This window comes from Papio anubis, chromosome 11 (genome assembly GCF_008728515.1).
Source record: "Papio anubis isolate 15944 chromosome 11, Panubis1.0, whole genome shotgun sequence".
NCBI lineage: Eukaryota > Metazoa > Chordata > Mammalia > Primates > Cercopithecidae > Papio > Papio anubis.
The window spans coordinates 9558996-9578637 of record NC_044986.1 but is presented as its reverse complement, the minus strand read 5'-3'; the positions used below and the strand labels follow the sequence as shown (position 1 = coordinate 9578637).

General features: G+C 47.1%; 1 protein-coding gene across 2 annotated transcripts in view; it reads right to left on the bottom strand.

Annotated features, from left to right (window-relative positions):
- Nucleotides 1–273: 273 nt before the first annotated feature.
- The window catches only part of CPXM2 (carboxypeptidase X, M14 family member 2), a 146261-nt gene continuing 126892 nt past the window's right edge, over nt 274–19642 (bottom strand). The window contains exons 11-14 of one of the 2 annotated variants that reach the window (XM_003904374.5): nt 16519–16816; nt 11892–12031; nt 9358–9457; nt 274–1660 (exon numbers count right to left, since the gene is read on the bottom strand). In XM_003904374.5, the coding sequence (XP_003904423.3) occupies nt 1407–1660; nt 9358–9457; nt 11892–12031; nt 16519–16816 (792 nt within the window). In that variant the 3' untranslated portion in view covers nt 274–1406. The remainder of the gene's footprint in view (nt 1661–9357; nt 9458–11891; nt 12032–16518; nt 16817–19642) is intronic. The other variant, XM_009215569.4, reaches the window with a different exon arrangement.

The window sequence follows — 19642 nt, the reverse complement described above, 5'->3', positions numbered from 1 at the left end:
TAGCTGACCCTGAGTATAGACTGTGCAAAAGCTACATGAGAATCTTTTCTCTAAAGATGCTCATGGGCATCTCCAAGAGCGAATAGTGGGTCCCAAACATGTGTCTCTCCTGGGAAGGAGGCAGGGAACATAGTGTTGTCAGCATCAGTGCTGAGCTTAGTCGGGGTGCAGGATGGCCACCCCCAAGCAGGCACCTTGTCTAGGCTGACCAACCTCAGAAAGAGGTAGTGGGGTGGCTGCAAGCCTACCCAGAAAAGCCAAACACACCAGAAGGGTCTTACCATTTGCTTTCTTTATTATTATTTTTTTTCATTTTTCCCAGGTCAATGAGGCAGCAACATTAACAAAAACGGAGACACACTTTTTCCTTGCAAGATAATTCAATAATTCTTCCCAAACTGATGCTCCACAGACAATCCTAAGAGGTTTTCATTGCATTTAGCCTAATTTGGAAGATCTGGCATTCCACATATCAAAAATAACTCCCAGACTGACATGAGGCCAGCCCATGAGCACGCAGTTCCACACAGGGCAATACCCCAAGCAGAGAGAGGGCTTCAGGCCACCCCCCTTCTGGCTCTTTCCAGTCCTAGCAGGTAAAAGAGGAGATCCAGGCTAAATTATCTGACCCCTCAGGAAGGCTGGCACCTCTGGTTTTCCCTACTTGGGGAGACTCCAGGGCTACTGGATCTGCAGGGAGTTTGGGAGTTCTTTATGGACCCAGAATTTGTGCAAGAAGCTCCATGCTTACCGCCTAACAAAACTCCTGAGTGATCTCAGCCTCTCTCTCCTTTTCTGAACACACTTCTTTGTTGAAAAAGGAGACTAAATGGATTCAAGAGGCTCACTGATGTGCACTTGGCAATGACACTATTGTCAACAGAACACAGAATTTATCTGTAGCAGCTTGCAATGTCCCAGGGCCAGAGAGGGTGGATTCTCGAAGGATGCCTGGGAGCATCTCAAATGGTAACATTTGGGACAGCCCAGCTGGGGAAATGCTGCAATTTTAGCTGTGCAAATTGCAAATGCATGTGGAACCTTTGCTGTCACGCAAACAGGGGAAATACCAGAATCCTTTTCCAGGCAGCCAGGAGGCTCTGAACGGACAGGCTCCCCTCTTTCTCTTTCTCTCTCTGACTCCCAGGTTGGCTTGCTGAGTTCTCTCACTCCCATCAGCTTTTCTTTGCTGCTCTGTCCAAGTTATTTGGATAAATGGGAACAAAGAAAAGAAAACAGCCTCAGCCTCCAGCCTTCCCTTTTGGGACCTGCCTCACAATGCACACTCTCTTCCAGGCACTTCTTGAATTACAGAGGGAACAACAGTGAGCGAGTCCACTATGGAGCTACTACCAAGTTGGTTTAATTTGCGTGGGTCCCAGACAGGTCTCCAGGGCCCAGGAGGGTCACCCACGCTGTCGTCTCTTCCGCCCCCGCAGCTTCAGCCGCCTGGCTGGCAGGCTGACGGGCTGCTTCCCAAACTTCTCCATGATCTCTCGGATCCTGGCCATGTTGGTTTTGCTAAGTGTGAAGTCACACCGTGTGGCCCCCATGTCATAGCCAACCATACAGTTCTTGGTGGATGCAGTGAAGCCTTCGGCCTTTGCTGTGACCGCATACTCTCCAGGGTTCAGGAGGCGCCAGTAATCCCCATCGTTGGCTGTGGAAAGGAAAACCAGGGGAGACTCAGAGGAGCTCTTGCTAATGCAAATCCCGCCAGCCCTCCTCCAAGACCAGCTCCCTGGGCCAGAGAGAGACTCTCAGGCTGGCAACGTGGAATCCTAGCTCCTGCAGATGCAAATTCTTAATGCATTTTGGAAGCCAAGATGTTTTCCTCTCTGAAAGCTGCCTTAATGGTTTGAACAGGGAGGGGAGGTATAGGCTTCCCGCAGTGTCAGTACACAGGAGCAAAGCTGGAGAGCCGATCGCTAATGTTCCTTGCTCTGTGACAATATGAGCCACTCATTATGAACTTGAACTTCCAAACGGTATGCCCTCGCCACAAAATGCCATCTTGAAAAGTCATCAGTGCAGGGCCTCCTGGCTTCCTTAGCATGGCTGCAAGTACACAATAACCATTTTCTAAAGGCGTGGGCTCTTCACTTCTGGAAAGAGAAGGAAAGGACTAACTGGGCTGAGGTCAGATGACCCAGGAGAGGCCCTGGCACCTGTACCCCATTCCCTGGCTGGGGCCTGGAGAGACTTGGGAGTTGCAGGGGCATCTATACATGGATGCTGCGGGGCAGAGGAGCCTTGAGACCACATGAGACCCAGGCTGGAGCTGAGGTGGTGCCCACGCCTCCCAGGTAACCACCGGCCGATTACCTCCCAGGCACCTAACGTGACCTGGGTCCATCCTCAGCTCTAGGCTGGATCCCTCTGGTAGGTGCAGTGGTTCACGCCTATAATCCCAGCATTTTGGGAGGCTGGGTGTGGTGGTGGGTGCCTGTAATCTCAGCTACTCTGGAGGATGAGACAGGAGAATCGCTTGAACCCAGGAGGCGGAGGTTGCAGTGAGTCGGGATCATGCCACTGCACTCCAGCCTGGGTGACAGAGTGAGACTCTGGCTCAAACAAAAAAAAAAAGACAGGTTCTAGGCTGAGGTCACTTCTCCCAGAGAGCCTACAGCCTGGTGAGAACATTTAGATCCACAGCATATCAGAGACTATGAGACAGAAAAGGAGACACCAGAGGCCATCCCAGAGAACACTACCCACACACAGAAAGACGACGCTGGCACTGGCTCACTGAACCCTCCAAGTGACTCTGTGATATAGGCTGCACGCTTATTCCCTTTTCTACGTGAGTAATTTGATGCCCAGAGAGGTGTAGTATCCTGCTCCAGGTCACACAGCTAGTAATCAGCAGTCCTTCACTTGTGACAATCTGAACGTCCTGACTAGTCTAAAGTTTTGGAGCCAGGTAGAGAAAAGGTTGGGTTTGATCAAGTACTTAGTAGTCCCTGGACAAGGTTTGCTTGTCTTAACAAGTCCTGAAGTCTTCTAATGGATGGAAGAAAACTATGTATGTGTTTACAAATATACATCTCCCATATACACAGATCTATAACACTTTGAAGCATCGTGTTGAAATCATGAACATTCTAATCCCAGTTCATCCGAAACACCCAGTGCAATACGCTGAGCTCACAGGAGCACAGGACGTGACGGGAAGTGAAACGTGGAGGCAGTCATTTGCCACAAGTACATCATTAAGGAGCTGAAAGGAAAACAGGACTCATCTGACAGACCCAGGTACACGCTCAGGTGGGTGGCTCCTGGCATGTGTCCTGGGTCTTTTTTAGTGAAATGGCAAGTTCTTCAACTAAATAAAATGCCACTTCATACCTTTTCAGGAGCACATCGACAGGCTGAATTACACCAGCAGGTGACTCGAGCCTCACAACAAAGTTTGTCTTTGGAGATCTCCCTCGGGGTTCCCACAGTCCCTGACAAGCCCAAGCGAGCCACCTCCTCCACGTGCCCTGCCTGTCCTCTCCCCTCTCCCTGGTACCAGGCAGCTCATCCTTGAGAGTGGAAATGGCCTCTGCTTCCTGCCTCGGCTCTGTGTTAAAGCTGTAGGCACCTGTAGAGCCCATGTTTTCCTCTTCCGTGCTCAACATGCATGCCGTTTATCCTCCTGGATTGAACACCGAACAGGTCAGAACGTTGGTTCATCTGAATGGGCTGGAGAGAAGTGAGCGACCAGGAGAGCACGTGGCTTACTGGCCTGAGAAGCGGGGCATATCAGGTCTCAACTACCAAGCGTGCTCAGAGGGGATTAGTTAAGGCCAAGAGTCTGCCCCCACCAACAACTGTTGTGGGGCACTGGCCATTGGAGGCCCCTGGAAGCAGACGTCTCAGTGGGAGCACCTGACTCAATGGCACTTGGAGGTTAAACACCTCAGGGAAGGGGCAGCCCAGGTTCTCACCAAGGGAGGTCCTCAGTAAGCTGAGCAGTGAAAGAAACCCACAATTAATGGTTATCAGCATAACTGGCTCAACTTCATGTTTCTAATAAGAAGCCTTTGTGATTCCCCTTGTCCCCAAAAAAGCCAGAAGAAGCTCTCCCTGTCCCCTCCCCAGTCCACCCTCTGTGCTGTTGCTGGCCTTCTTATACACATCATGGTGCTTACTCCCTAAACCTGCTGTTATCGCAGGGCCACATGGCGATGAAATCCAAAGTCCTTGGGTGGCTGGAGCCTCTGGGGTCCCAGTTCCTGCCCTCCCCTATTGTATCTCACACCCCTTTGTTCCAGCCATTCTGACTGCCTTGCAATGGTGTCTCAGGACACACACATCTCACACCTCTGGGTTTTGCATATACTGTTCCCACTGCTGTTCCCAACTCCTGTGCCAGGTCCACTTCCTTTCACCCTTTGTAAAGTCAGGCCTCGCAAGATTCCATTTAAATGCCTAGAGTTCGATTTTTTGTTTTGTTTTGTTTTTTGAGACAGAGTCTCACTCCATCGCCCAGGCTGGAGTACAGTGGCGTGATCTCAGCTCACTGCAACCTCTGCCTCCCGGGTTCAAGCAATTCTCCTGCCTTAGCCTCCTGAGTAGCTGGGATTACAGGTGCGCACCACCACGCTTGGTTAATTTTTGTACTTTATTTTCTTTTTCTTTTTTTTTTTTAGTAGAGACAGGGTTTCACCATATTGGCCAGGCTGGTCTTGAACTCCTGACCTCGTGATCCGCCCGCCTTGGCCTCCCAAAGTGCCGAGGATTACAGGCATGAGCCACCACGCCAGTCCTAGAGTTTGTTTTTAATAATGAAAGCTATTCTTACTAATTTTCAAGAAATTTGTTCTGTCCTTGTGGCCCTGTCAGATAAGCCCTCTAATTTTTGACGAGAAATAGACAAGCAGGTGGAGACAATGTTCCTGTGAGCCTGAGGGTTCACCCCATTCAGATGAGGGCTCAGTGCTTAGCGCAAAACCCAACGCAGATCCTGTGGGCCCCTTCCACATCACTGCGTTCCACTGGTCCCAGCCGGCCTCTCTCCAGCCACACAAGGCTTCCTTTTGTTTCTTGATTCTTGACTCTGAGCCTTTGCAATTACTGTTCCCTCCAACTTGAATGCTATTCTTTGCTCTTCTAAAGGCCAGCCTGTGTATGTCCCCGTAGGGAGGGACCCTTCCTTGGCTTTCCCATCTATCTGTAAATATCACTTGATTTATTTTTTTTCATGGCACTGATCACAGTGCATAGTAAACTTTTAAATCTTCGTTTTGGAGTTATCTCTAGGTTTCCTTCACTAGAATGTGTACTTTTAGAGGCCATACTTGTTTTACTCACTGCAGTATTTCCAGTCTGGTGCACAGTAGGAGCTCAATAAGAAAGGTCAAAAGAATGAATACAAAGATCAGGACTGTGTGTGGGTTCACACAGTCAGAATGAGGGGCATTGGCCCCGTCATCTGAAAGCTTCTACTGAGGAGACATGGATCTGCCTGATGCCCTCATTGGCCTGGCAGGGCACGCTGTCCTCAGTTTTGGCTATTTTCCCAATGTCTTCCTTGAGGCTCTCATTTTCTCTGCTTCTGTCTCTAGCCACTGGAAAAGTCTGGAATCACATTATGAAAAGCGGGAGATGCAGTGTTGGGCTGCTGTCCCCATGAGTGCTCAGGTCTGTGTTCAGGGTGAACCTTCTAGGGAGCTGCAGTGGAAGTCAACACATAATGGGCATCCCAGGCATTCACGCATGCCAAGCCTGTCCCATAGACTCTGGCCAAGCAATGGATGAAAGAAGTATGCAGACACAAGTATTTTGCCTGAGCATGTGGATAGGGGACTGCACGACTTAGCACCACTGACAAGAGTGCAGCCCCCATAAGCCAGGAATGTTTGTATTTATTTAGTACAGATTTAATGACAAAGGCTTGGAGCAAACACAATTTGTGGGTAATTAACATTGTCGACCCCCGAGTAGAGAGCAGTCCTGCACACAAATGATCAAAGGTTGGTTTCTGGAGACATAAGTAAACAAATTGATTTAGATAAATTCCTTTACATTCCCTTGTTATTTACTCTGCCCTTCTGAAGTTTTTGCAAAACCTCCTGACCTTCTAAGAAGGTTTGTGTCTTTCCTTATAATTTCTCCCACCACCCTGACCAATCTCCTATACACGGGTAGAAGGGGCAACTCAGGTCTAAAGAATGTCAACACGAGCAGGTCAGGTCAGCACCCACCAAGTAAAGGACAGTCGTGTGGAATGGTGAGCCGGGTGTCTGTCCAACGCACTGATATGCATCTAACTCAAAGCATTCCTACCAGCTTCCCTCCCTGTGGAATTCCATTTAATACCTCTGTTTACTTTATGCAAAATCCATCCCAAAATAAAACTTGTCAGATCACATAAACCTCAGACAGAAATCAAGGCAAATTCAGAGCTTTTCTTGAGAACCGAAAGATTCTGAAACAGAATAAAGAGCCGTGTGTAAAGTATGGAGTTTATCTGTCATGATAATACACTGGGAAATTATTTATAGAGGGGAAAATCAAGGGAGGGAGTTGCATTTCCCATTAGCTCATCAAAACTGTCTCCTTGATTGCAGGGGCTTGAAACTCAGCACCCATTAGGCAAAGTATTCTGTCTTAGCTTATGGGGCCCCAGGGTCTTTTTATCTCCCACTCAGTTCAAAACTCTTATGTTTTCTCACATTGCATACAAAGCACTAAATAGTCAAGGAATGTTCTAGGCTCTTCTAGAATTGTCATTTCAAAGGAGCTTCATTTGTAATGTTTAAAATACAAATCCTATGCAGAACCACATCACACAGCCTTTCATGCATAATGATCGCCAACACTCTGCGTGGTCTCTGGCACATTACAGCTATGCCATCTACATTTGCTGAATTAATTAAGGAATGGTGAATAAATATATGGAAAAAAATGAACACCTATGAGGGGCTACGATGTACAAAATTCCATGGTATTCGGTGTGAAGCCTCGTGGTTCATGGCTATAAGATCAGTGACAAACGGTATGAATGTTCAGAAAATATTATTAAGTGAAGAAATCAGTAACTAGGTGGGAAAAATGCAATTTATGGCATTATACAGCAATCTACAATTTTGTGGCATTTTAGACACAGTTCACCCATTTGCATATTTGGTCTTTTATGCCAGGCCCACTGCTAGGGAGCCTGGTAATGAAGGGTATGTGGGCCAGGTCTGAACCCCAGCCTCACCTCATCCTAATGTCCCAAAGTCTGCTTCCTGGCAGGTGGAATGGGATCTTGTTGACATGACAGGATCATGGAAACAGTTTGCAGAGAAGGAGCCTCTCCTCCCTGATCAAGAAAAATAGCATGGAAATAAAGGAAGGAGCACCAGATTTGAAGCCTCTAGTGCTTGGCTCAAATCATAGTTCTGCCTCTCACTGGGTAATCCTGGAACATCATGGACTGTTCATCCGCCCATTCATCAACAAGTATTTACTGAGCATCCACTGCTCAGAAGTGGCCAGGCAGGGTGCTCATAATACACTGAGGAACAAACCAACCAACCAGTCAAGGGCTCCTGACCTCGTGGGGGCGAAGAGGCAGAAACAAATAAAGAGCAGAGTACACACGAGCCTATTACGTGATGTGTTAGAAGGGAGATGTGCCATGGGGAAGGGACAAAGTCGGGGCAGGTAAGAGGGACCAACAGGGCAGCAGGGAGGTGTGCCATGCTCACAGGGGTCAGGGTTGGCTGCAGTGAGATGGTGCCATCTGAGCAAAGACCTGAAAGGCAGGAGGCAGGAACCCAGGGACCCCCCCAGGGAAGAAGGTTCAGGTGGACAGAGGTGCCGCGGTGATGACCCCCTGTGTGGCTGTCAGTCCACGAGGAGCAGTGGGAAGTCAGATCATGGCCCTGTTTGCCTAGGACAGGGGTGGGGAGTGGGACACAGCATTTTCAGTTTTAAGTGGGGCATCCCAGGTCATGACAGCCCTGTGGCACAAAAGAAAAACCTGGACTTGTTAAGCACCTTTGTCTTCATATCACTTTCTGACCAGCAAAGAACAGGGCAGAGTCCTCTGGGACCCTGAGGGGCACCTGTAGGGCATCTTCCAGCCCACCTGGGGGTCAGAGACCTGAAGCCAAACTCTTCTAACCCCTTAACCATCAGTGGGTCAGTGCCCTCCTTGAGCTGCTGTTTTTCACCTGAATGAGTGGGAAAGAATGGCCTGTCTCCCTCAGAGGGATAAAGTGAAAACAACTGAGAGAAAGCATGTGTGAGCGTTCTTTGAGAACAGATCGTGTGGGGAACAGCTCCTTATTCCTGCTGTTGCTGAGGGATCCAGGGGCAGCCTTCTGCTGTCCTGACGTGGTGTGGCCACTTCATAAGTGCATTTTAAAATGGGAGATTGTTTTGGCATTTTAGGAACTGGAAACTGAATTTGGTTTATAAAACCCTGGGTCTTACAATTTCTTTTTTTCCATAGCAAACAGAGTTGGAATAAGATGTCAGCACTGCTTTTAGAGATCATTCTCTGACCCTCAGATTATCCAAGTTCCTAGAATTTTCTACCCTGCATTCAAAAGGGAATCACACGTGCTAACCCTGACTAGTTAACACCCTCAGACACGCATCCCTTCCAGTGAGTGGGAGCTGGGTCTCCCTGATACATCCCATCGAATGACAGCATCAAGAAAGATACAATTTATGTGAGGAATGATGCAGTTAAATGACAGAGTTAATACAAGAAAGCTATTAACAGAGTGGCATATAGGAGATGCCCACGTTTCTTATTACTGTTATTCTTACCCTACCCTTCACATTACAGACACCTGAGTCTCCCTAAGGCATCACGCTCAGTGATTTCCTGTGCTTTAATGGAAAAGTTGCATCCTCTCTGGAGGGGCATGTAAGGCCAGTCCCAACCCCCCCCTCCAGCTGTCATCTTGCTGCTGGTCCCTTCAAACTCTCCACTCCTCCATAAGTCACCCAGTTTATGGCTTCTCCCTCTCCCGAGCAGCCTGGCTCCCTCCCTCCCTCCCCGGCCCCTCTGGGCTTAAGGACACAGGCCACATTCCACCTGGTCTGAGAGCTAAGATGCCTGCAGATGCAACAACTCCATAGAGACAGAGCTGCTTCCTCAACTCCTTAGAAACTTCCACTGCACCTGGAGGTCAGCTGGCTGCTGCATGACCATCCTGTGCAAGGGACAGAGAGCAACCAGGAAGCACAGGTTGAAAACCTCCCTTTCAAGGGTCTCTTGAAAAGTGGGAAATGTAGAGGAAGGAGACTGTAATTTGGCTCTGAGTAAGACGTTTCCAGCAGTCATTTCATGATTGTAACCCAAGTAAAACACCTAAAAAAAAATGGGTATTTCTTACCAAGAGGCAGTTGGTACACATTTGCAGTTACCTGTTCGGATGTCATGGTTAACGCCTTCTACGGAGATAATGGCATTTGGGATTCCTTTTCCATGTGAATCTCTCACCAAGCCTTTAATGCCACGATGAACCTGCTCAGCGAACATGAGACACAGGGTGAGGCCACCGACCAGCTCTGGACACAACCGGCACAATGGAGGGGGCTGTCAACCCGCCATCGGCCGGTTCCCACCAAGAACTCACACAGCACCACGTCTTGCTCAGGGGCATGGAACCGAAAAGCAGGTTCATTGCTCACTGCATTGTCAGGTTCAATTAACAAGGGCGAGGTCTTGGTGTAAGAAAAGTGAACTTATTTCTGAAGCTAGCATTAGGGAACCATCCTGCTTTAAAATGTGCCACTTCTCCTTTGGAGCAAAAAGCTGATACTTTTATGAGGGGAGGGAGCTAGTGAGCAAGGGCAGGTGTCTTATCTAGACCCTGCTAGCCTGGTGTCTTATCTACCAGACAGTTGAGTTGGCACCTTCCTGGGCAGAAATAAGTTGTAAAAGTGGCCAGCCCCTGGAGGTGGGCGTTCTGCCTTGGAGCACAGATGAGCTTGCCCTGCAGGGAATGTCTGCTGAGGGGGAAGTGACAGGTTATTTTGCATTTCAAAAAAGGCTAAGTGGGAAGCAGGGGAAAGGAGAAAGGAGAAAAGAAGAGAAAAACACCAATTAAATTATCTCTTAGAAAAACAGGAGTCCTCAGGTTATAGGCTTGCCTGGCTCTGTATGGATTTGGAATGTAAACTTCTGCATTTCTTTTGGGTTCTTGCACCAGAAAGTCTTCCATTAAAATGCCCAGAGGCTTAAAAAGTATTAGGATCCGAGACGGTTCACAGAAACACATTTGCTAAAAACTGAAATTTAATTTTTATAGGCATATTTATTTTGACTTTTTGGGACTTGCTGACTTAAAAGTCAGAGGGAAAACAAACAATTCAAAGAAACCTTCCTACAGACGACAACTCCAGGCGTAGACCCTTCCAAAGACTTAATTGTGTCATGCGATACATTTGAACCTTATGCCTCAGTTTCCCCACTTGTAGAACGATGTGCCAATCCAAGGTGACATTCCATAATTACCAATGACTTTATGCATATTATGAGGACTAGGCATTTTATCCACAGGAGGCCTTTTGGCTAAATGGCATCATTACTTAAGACTGATTAGGTTGTTACAGTCAAGTCCTTCTCTTTACAGGGATGCAAAGGAAAAAGAGCCTTCTCTTACAAAATTCCAGGCTGGGAACAGGAATTCCTTGGGTGAGGTTCCCCTTAGAAGGAAAAATGGACTTACACCCTTCTGTGCCAGGGAAGCTCACTGGGGGCTGAGTCTCCCAAGACCATCATGGGACAGAGTCAGATGCTAAATCCTGGTGCCAACCTCTGCCCCCTGTGCAGAAGTGCAGCCAAAAGTGCCAGCCAAAGCCATTGGCTGAATGTGCCTTCTGACTGCTGAGCACAATCCATGGAGGGGGAACCTTGTGTCCAGCCTCAGGGTCTTACTTCCAAATGGATGGAGGTTAAGGTGGAGTCAGAATTAACACTTAGAAAAAGCAGGAGCCCTGAGGCTTGACACTTGTTTCTGTTTAATCCATTGCTTTCCAGTTAGTCTGTTCCTTAGTGGGGCCTGGATACTGTTTGGTTAGTTGCAGAACTAGAACTGGTGAATTCACTAATGCTGCAAGATGGATGTGTCCTTGACAGCCTACGGCAGGGAGGTGTCCAAGGTTCTCAGAGGAGGCAGCAGCAGCCCCTCCCCAGCTGGGTAGCAGAGCCCAGCGGTACTTGTTAAAGCTGCTCCCAGGTCATTCACCCCTGCCACCTGCAACAGTGACTCTGAAGGCCTGGGAGGGTGTTAGGGACTCAATTGTGTCCCCACCCCACCCCAGCCCCCAAATTCATATGTTGAAGCCCCAACCCCAGTATCTCAGAATGTGACTATTTAGAGATGGAGCCTTCAAAGAGGTAATTAAGTGAAAATGAGGCTGTTAAGGTGGCGTCCTCCTAAGAAGAGGAAATTTGGACTCATACACAGAGGCACATGCACAGAAGGATAACCACCATGTGAAGAGGTGGCAAGATGGCAGCCGAGGAGACAAGGCTCCAAGGACACCGACCCTGTGGGCAGCTTGGTCTCGGACTTCCGGCCTCCAGGGCTGCAAGTCTGCCTTGTAAGCCACCTGGTCTGTGGTGTTTTGTGATGGCAGCCAGAGCAGACTGAGACAAGGGGCCTGGGCACGTTGGCTCAAACACGTAGCACCTGTTCCCTGCAGAGCAGCATCAGAGAGCCCAGGAACCAGTCCCAATTGCTCCAGGCCAGTGGGGACAATGATCATTGGTTTAGAGCTCTCTTCCCTGGGGCCTGCTCAAGTGTCAACACAGTGTTGCTCCTCAAAGCACTAAGATGGCCCAGTATGATGGCCAAGGTCTGAAGCTCTAATTCCATCCCATACTTTCAGCCACCTGGCAGCCTCATCCCCCAGCTAGTCCCTCTCATCCCAGCCACATGCCCTCAATCTACCTGCTCCATGAACACGATCAGAGATTCCCGGTTATTCTCCCACTCTTCGGGCAGTTGACTCTCATGTGGGTATTTATCACAGCCGACGTAGATGGACAGTTCGAAGCAGTTTGTATGAAGGTAGCTGAAATCATTCAGACCTGCCAAGCCAATGGGACAACAGTGTAACTGAACAATACTCAAAATGGCACTGGGGAATGGGACACAGGGGGAAGCAGAAATGTTTAAGAACATTCGGAAGGCCTTGTTTAAACAGGGAGGTATCAAGTATCTACTACAGACAAAAATTTGCATTAGAGCAAATGTGTGTGAGTTAGAGATTCTGGAGAGAAGATGCAGCCAGAATGGTGTGTGGTGAGGACGGACACATGGAAGTGTGGCTTTGACAAAAAAGCCAAAAGAACTGAAATAATGCTATTTAGATAAAATACTTTATTAAAGTAAAAAAGTTTAACGCTCCATTTTTGGAGTAAAGCTATCATTCATGAACACTACAGGTTTTAAGTGTTTGATTAAGTTTCTCTCTACAGTTGTGCTGTCTCAGCTATAGCTCTATGACAGTCTTCTATTTTGATTCCAAAAATTGCGATCCTTACCACTGTTTGCCGAGTGCCTCCTATAAGCCAGGATCTGTCCTAAGCACTCTGCAGCCATTAGGTGACTTAATTTTCATCCCAAACCCAGCAGAGGTAGGCAACACAGCACAATTTTACAAATAGGAAAATTGAGGTTGAGAAGGGAAAGAATCGTACCCAGGACCACGTATGTGTCTGGAAAGGGTCAGCGTCAGGGTTTGGGCCCAGGTCTGCATGCCCTTGCCTACGGCTCCGAATAGAGCATCACTGCTTGGGGACTTGTAGGCAAACCCACTCCCCCAGTACACCTGAAAGCAGACAAGCCTTCTGCCTCCTGACATGACGACAGCAGGACAGGAAGCCCCAGCCTGATGTGTAGTGGGTGTCTGGACTCATTTCCTAGGGCTGCTGTTACAATGTAAATTACCACCAAATGGTTGGCTTAAAGCAACAGAAATTTATTCTCTCACAGTCTCAGAGGCCAGAAGTCTGAAACCAAGGTGTCTGTGGTCCCTCCAAAGCCTCTGGGAGGGGGAGCCTCCTCTAGGGGAGGAGCCTTCCTTGCCTCTTGCAGCTTCTGGGGGCCCCTGGCATTCTTTGTCTTGAGGCCACATCACTAAGCTCTCTGCCTCTGTCTTCATATGGGCTTCTCCTCTTCTTTTGTCTTGCTTCCAGGTAACACAGGGTGACCCCATCTGGAGACCCTGAATATAATGATACCTGCCAAGACTCGTTTTCCAAATAAGCTAACATTCCCAGGTGTGGGGTTTTAGAAAGCAGACATTATCTTCTGGGGAGGCCACCACTCCACCCACTATACTAGCCAACATTTGTGAAATAAATAGATGAGCGTTTGATGGCTTGAAGTACCAGTGGCTTCCTTCCCAACATTTTTGTTTTGAACAGGATGATGATTAGCAAGCTGTGCTCTGTACGACTCACCCAGTAGAAGGCCCCTCTGACCACCCTCCCTGGGCTCTAGGGCCAGGGTCACAGAAAGCAGGAGTGCTGTGTGCCTTGGACAAATTTTCTTCATTCTCACTCAGTGCACCAGAAGGAACCCTCTCCTGCAATGCTCAGTATCAAAACCGTGGCTTTGGGGTGTCAAGAGCAACTCTATCAATCTGCTGCCTGGTCACTGAAGTCAGAGGCAAAATGGCGTTAAGTATACAGCCACTCTACCCAATGCCAGATTCGAACCATTCACATGTCATCAGCAATGGGCCTCTGATTAAGCCTGTGATGAAACACTGAGCATGTTTGCAGTGAGAGCAGTGGAATAAAAAGGGTGGGACAGAGCCAAGTCAATGGAAAATCCTTCACATGGGCCCCCGTCTCATTGAAAGAGACTGGTCAAAATTCCTTCAGTCAAACCCGCAGTGTGGAATTACAGACAGTGCAAGAAGGCCAGGGGACAACAGACCACCAGTGAGCACAGGTTTCAGCTTTCCGGGAGGGCTGAACACCAGTCTGCAGAGAAAACGATTGTCACTTCCACCCTTTTAGTCCTCATTAGCACCGAAATAAATGCAATATTTAAACGTTCTGGAGTGAGCCTGCCATTTTGCAATATGTGTCTTCAGAGCACAGGAAGTTTTAGAAGAACTGGCAAAATGAGAAACCAGAGGGAAGTGGAGAAGCCTGGGCCTTGCTGTCCTGCTGCCGCCCGCCAGCCTTCCAGAGTGTATCACCTTGCTGGGAACACATGGCCAGAGACGGGCTTCGAAAGCAAAATGCTACTTCCTGTCTGAAGTGTGTGAACAAGGGGCCACGATGTGCCCCAGATAGTTCTTCACAAGCCTTCGGTCCTAGCTGGGGTGGTGAGATATTCCTTTGCGTTCTCTCCCTAACTGGCATCCTTCTCTTGTCACCAGCTTCAGCAGGGAAGGCACAGCCACATTCCTTACAGCTCTGTGCATCTGATGCGACCACAACGCCTTCCTTCACTGTAGAGGAGAAGGTGCAGGGTTGCAGGAACAGAGAGGCTCAAAGGAGTCTGGAGTGAAAGCACACATACTCCAAACAATGTACATTTCAAAGTGTATTGACCCTTGCTCTCGACTGGGCCACTCCCCATTAACTAGTGCCTGGCAGGGCACAGCTAATGAGTAAGAAAAAAAAATGGAACAAAAAGGTAGAGAGGAGAGGGAGGGGGAGGAAAGGAAATTACAAGTCACATTTCATTAATCTACAAAGCAATGAATCTGCAGACTTCATCACACTGTCAGGAAGATGAATGATTAAAAAGGCTCAAGCTACCACATGGCTCTGCTGCAAAGTCCCAGAAATAATGGAAAATATAATTGATAGAAAAAAAGTCAAACGCTACCTATGTGATTGTGTGGCAGCCAACTTCGCAAAATGTTACGAGTGACCAATACTGGGGAATCCGGGTGTGCCCATGCCCAATTTAGTCACAGCAGCCATAAAAAATAAACAGGTATTTTACTTAAAGCTTTTTGTAGGTGGGTTTTTAGGGCTAAACACTTGAAAAGCAAGAATGCTTTTTGTGATTAGGAATTTTTCTTGATAGATAGAGATTTGCTTTTTTTTTTTTTTTTATTTCATACAAGGTAAAACCATGATGGATTTAGATAAAATGCCTCCACTTGGTCTGTAAAAGGCAAAACGTCAAGCTTTCTGCACATGTTTTAAAATGCCCAGGGAAACAAGTATTTCTACTTTGTTTTTCTTTTCCCAAAGGTGGGAACATACTTGAAAAGTAGGTGAAGGCTGAGTTTCTAACAAAGTCAAACGATATTAACGCTTATCAGTACAGTGAAACCGATAATAAGGATGTGCTTATATGAGGTTTCACAGCAGCGTGTCACTGCAGAGGGGAGTCCGCAGGGGACGGGAACTTATTGCGACTATTTCTGTGAGCCACACGTCAAGCACATCCACATCTTCCACCTGTGTAATCCTCACAGCTTCCTGGAGGGAGCTGGTTTTACTACCACCGTCCTCCTCCTCCTCTTCATCATGACCATTTTTATAAATGAAAAAGTGCAAGGGTTCAGAGAGGTTAAGTAACTGGCCCTGCATCACACAGCAACTAAGTAACAGAGTGGGATTTGAACCCCCAGTCTGACGTGAAAATATTTTGCAAATTCATCATTGGCTTGAGCAACCCTCACAAAGCGAAGGAAGGAAGAAGCGTTATGCCCGGGGTCCTGCAGTCCATGCAGAGGGACTTTGGAAATGGGACATCCTCATCCCTCCTGGTTTAGGGAACAGCCCTGAGACAGGAAACCAAGTGCTTGTCCTGACGTGTGGACCGCGGGGCCCTCTGGCTGCTGTGAGGGAATTTCTGAAGTCTCTCCTGTGAGCCTCTGCAGTGCTGAGTGGATGCCAGGAGCAATACTTTGTATTCCCCATGCAGCACACAGTCAGTGTTGACCGCAGGCTGTGGGTATGAGTGTGACGGGCCGGCCCGCTGGCCGCTGGAGGACAGCAGGTATGAATGGAACCGTCCTCACCACAGGTTCAGTCTGCAGCTCACAGTCCCTTCACAGCTGAGCTTGGGATGGATGCCTGGCCCCCTCTGTGGGTTTACAGCACAGGACATCACCCAAGAACAGAAGAGCTCGTACAGATAAGAAAAGAAAAACTCAGGCTCCAGCGCCAGCACCAGCATGCTCTCCACCCCTTCACTAGGTTGGGTTTTTTTTGTCTTTGTTTTTGTTTTGTCCACTATTGCCATTAACTCCAATTTTATCCATCTCTGACCCTGTCAAATCTGAATAGCTTGGAGGCTAAGCACAGGCCACAGAGTCAGAGACCCCAGCCCTGTGCCTTTCTTACTTGAGCAGATCCCTTTGGGTCTCCAGCCCCTGTTACCTCCTTTGTGCACTGGAAAGTGAGACTGGGGCCAGGATGGAAGGAGAGTCTGAGTGCTGTGCTTAGGAAAGTGCTGGCAGGTCCTAAGTGCTCCACCGTGGCAGCCACCACTTAGTGACAACGGGACAGTAGTGATACCGGGAGGGCCAGGAGGAGACCCCTGCAGTGTCCTCCTGCGCCTGCAGCCCACTCTCCCCCAGAGGGAGGCTTACTTCCAGCAACAGTGTGCCAGGAGGCCCCATTGACAGTGCCCTCCTCCTTCTGGAACTCCTCCGTGTGGCACACCCTCCTCCGGGCGTCCGTCATGAGGCGGTGCGTGGAGGCATAGGAGTAGGCCAGCCAGCGGAACACGTGGTCGTCGGGGGTGGGGGTGTGTTCCTGTGTCTTCCAGGGGGACCGCACCAGATCGTAGGGGTAGGCCACCACCAGCTCGCCGCCCTGCAGGTTGCCGCCCAGCACAAAAGGGATTTTTTCCATCCAGGCTATGACTGCTCTGGTCTCGGCGGCCACCTGTGAACATCCCAAATGGACAAGTAAAATGAGCAGGAAGCCGCTTTCTCTCCCCAGCTGTCGAACAGGGACGCAGTCAAAAAAGCAGTGCTTTTATGGAATAATCTTAGTAAAGTTTAGAATTTCAAAATCAATTCCGGGAAAATGTGAAAGAGACTTAGAAAGACTCATAAACCAATCAAATGAATGGGCTTTGTTTGGATCTTGATTTAAACAACCTTGGGGAGGGGGGAATAACAGGGGAAATGTGAGCACTCACCAGATACTTGACAATATTAAGGAATACTTTATTTTGATATAATAATGGTAACGCCTTATGGTTGTAAAAAGAGTGCCTTTATTTTTCAGAGATATCTACTGAAATCTTCACAAAGGAAAGATTATGATGCCTGGGTTTAGTTTCAGTAACCTGGGGGAGGAGGAGAAAGTGAGTGAAGATGTGGACGGGACAGGAATCGGTAAGTGTCAGAGCTGAGATGGGTCCATGGCAATCCTGGGCAGCTTCCTCCCTAATTCCGTATGCCTGACATCGTTTAACAATAACATTTAAGAAAAAAAGAAAACCATGTTAAAAGCTAAAATTTGAAAGCTTGATATGGTCAAACATTGATCAGTGAAACAAGTATTTATCATAAATTGCTAATCTCTGTGAAGATAATCTCAGTAAGATCAAATTGACAATGATAACAGACATTGGAAATCATTTCACCATGGTGTATAGAAAACTGAGTAAGGGATGAGATGGACTTGGGATTCATTAAGTTTTGTTGTTTTTGTTTAAACACCTCAGGGGCCCTGGATTGGACCAATGAGAGAGCTTAGTTCATTACACAGTATCACTGTTGATCTGTGCTTGATCCCCTTCTTATTTTATTTATTTATTTATTTATTTATTTATTTGAGACAGAGTCTTGCTCTGTTGCCAGGCTGGAGTGCAGTGGTGCGATCTTGGCTCACTGCAACCTCCGCCTCCCGGGTTCAAGTGATTCCCCTGCCTCAGCCTCCTGACTAGCTGGGACTACAGGCACACACTACCATGCCTGGCTAATATTTTGTATTTCAGTAGAGATGGGTTTTCACCATGTTGGCCAGGATGGTCTCAATCTCCTGACCTCATGATCCGCCTGCCTCAGCCTCCCAAAGTGCTGGGATTCCCTTCTGTTATTTATTTCAACATGGAAAACACTTGTGAACCCACCATCCAACCGCAGACCTCACTAACAATTTCTGCTCTGTGTGTACACCATCCTACCTATCCACCCTCCTGCCTCCCACTCAGAGGCACCTACTGTATCCTAAGTGATGTGATTCTCATTCTCTCTCTTTTGTTTTATCCCATATGTGTATACCTGAAAATATACCATTTGGTTTTACTTGCTTTTGATCTAAAAAAAAAAAAAAAAAAGGCAGGGGTGGAGGGGTGCAACGATACTGCTGGTTGCCTTCTGCAATTTCTTTTTTCCTCCCACTCAATTTTGTGTTTCCCATATTCATCCTGTTGTTGAATAAAGCTATTTTCAGGCTTTTTTTCACTTCAATATGGAGATTCCATTTAATGTATTAGTACCTATTCTTAAATGATGGGCGTTGGTAATTTTCAATCTTTTGCTATAATGAAGAGTGTTGCTTTGAACTTTCTTTTACTGTCTTCTGGTACATATGTGTTGGAATTTATCTTGCACATATCACCAGAAGTGAAATTGTAGAGGCATAGGATATAAAAATATTCTACTTTACAAGGTAATCAAATTATTTTCCAATATCATTATGCCAGTGTATACTCATCCACAATGTATACTCATCCACAGTGTATACTCATCCACAATGTATACTCATCCACAATGTATACTCATCCACAATGTATACTCACCTACAATGTATACTCATCCACAATGTACAAGAAATCTGTCCCGTATTCCCTCCCACACTGGGGGGATTTTTACTTTTGCCAAACAATGGACATATGTTCTCTCATCTGCATTTCCTTAGTACTAGTGAGGTAGAACATCTTGTCATTTTTATTAATTCTGTTTCCTCCTTTCTTACCTTTTGTCCATTTTTCTACTGAATTGTTCATATTTTTATTATTTGTTATTCTTCAGCTTTTAAATTTTCAACATTCTCACTTATATAATTTATAAATAACTCCTCCCAATTTTTAGCTTGTCACAGTTTTTCAAATCTTTTGAGGAACAGGCTTTCTTACCTCCATGTAGTCGAATTTACTAATCTTTTATGATTAATACCATTTGTATCTCACCTAAAATAGCCTTCCTCACACTAAAAGCTATATTCAAAATTTGACGAGATATTATTGTGAATAATTGTTAAATTTGATCAAACACACCTTTCTACAGACAAATCACTTCATATTATTTCTTTATTTTCTATCATTTCATTCATTTTTGCCCTTGCTTTTTATTTATGAATTTTTTTTTTTTTTTTTTTTTTTTTGAGACAGGGTCTCACTCTGTTGCCCAGGGTGGAGTGCAGTGGCATAATCTCAGCTCACTGCAACCTCCACCTCCCAGGTTCAAGCGATCCTCCTACCTCAGCCTCCCAAGTAGTTGGGACCACAGTTGTGCACCACCACGCCTGGCTAATTTTTGTGTTTTTAGTAGAGACAGGGTTTCACCATGTCGGCCAGGCTAGTCTTGACCTCCTGACCTCAAGTGATCTGCCTGCCTCAGCCTCTCAATGCCCTTGTTTTTAAATTAATCTTTCTTTGGGTTTCTTCTGTTACTTATTTATTTATTTGCTAACTTCTTAAGTTAGTTAACTTTCAGCCTTCCTTTGCAATATAATAACTTAAAGTTATAAATTTTC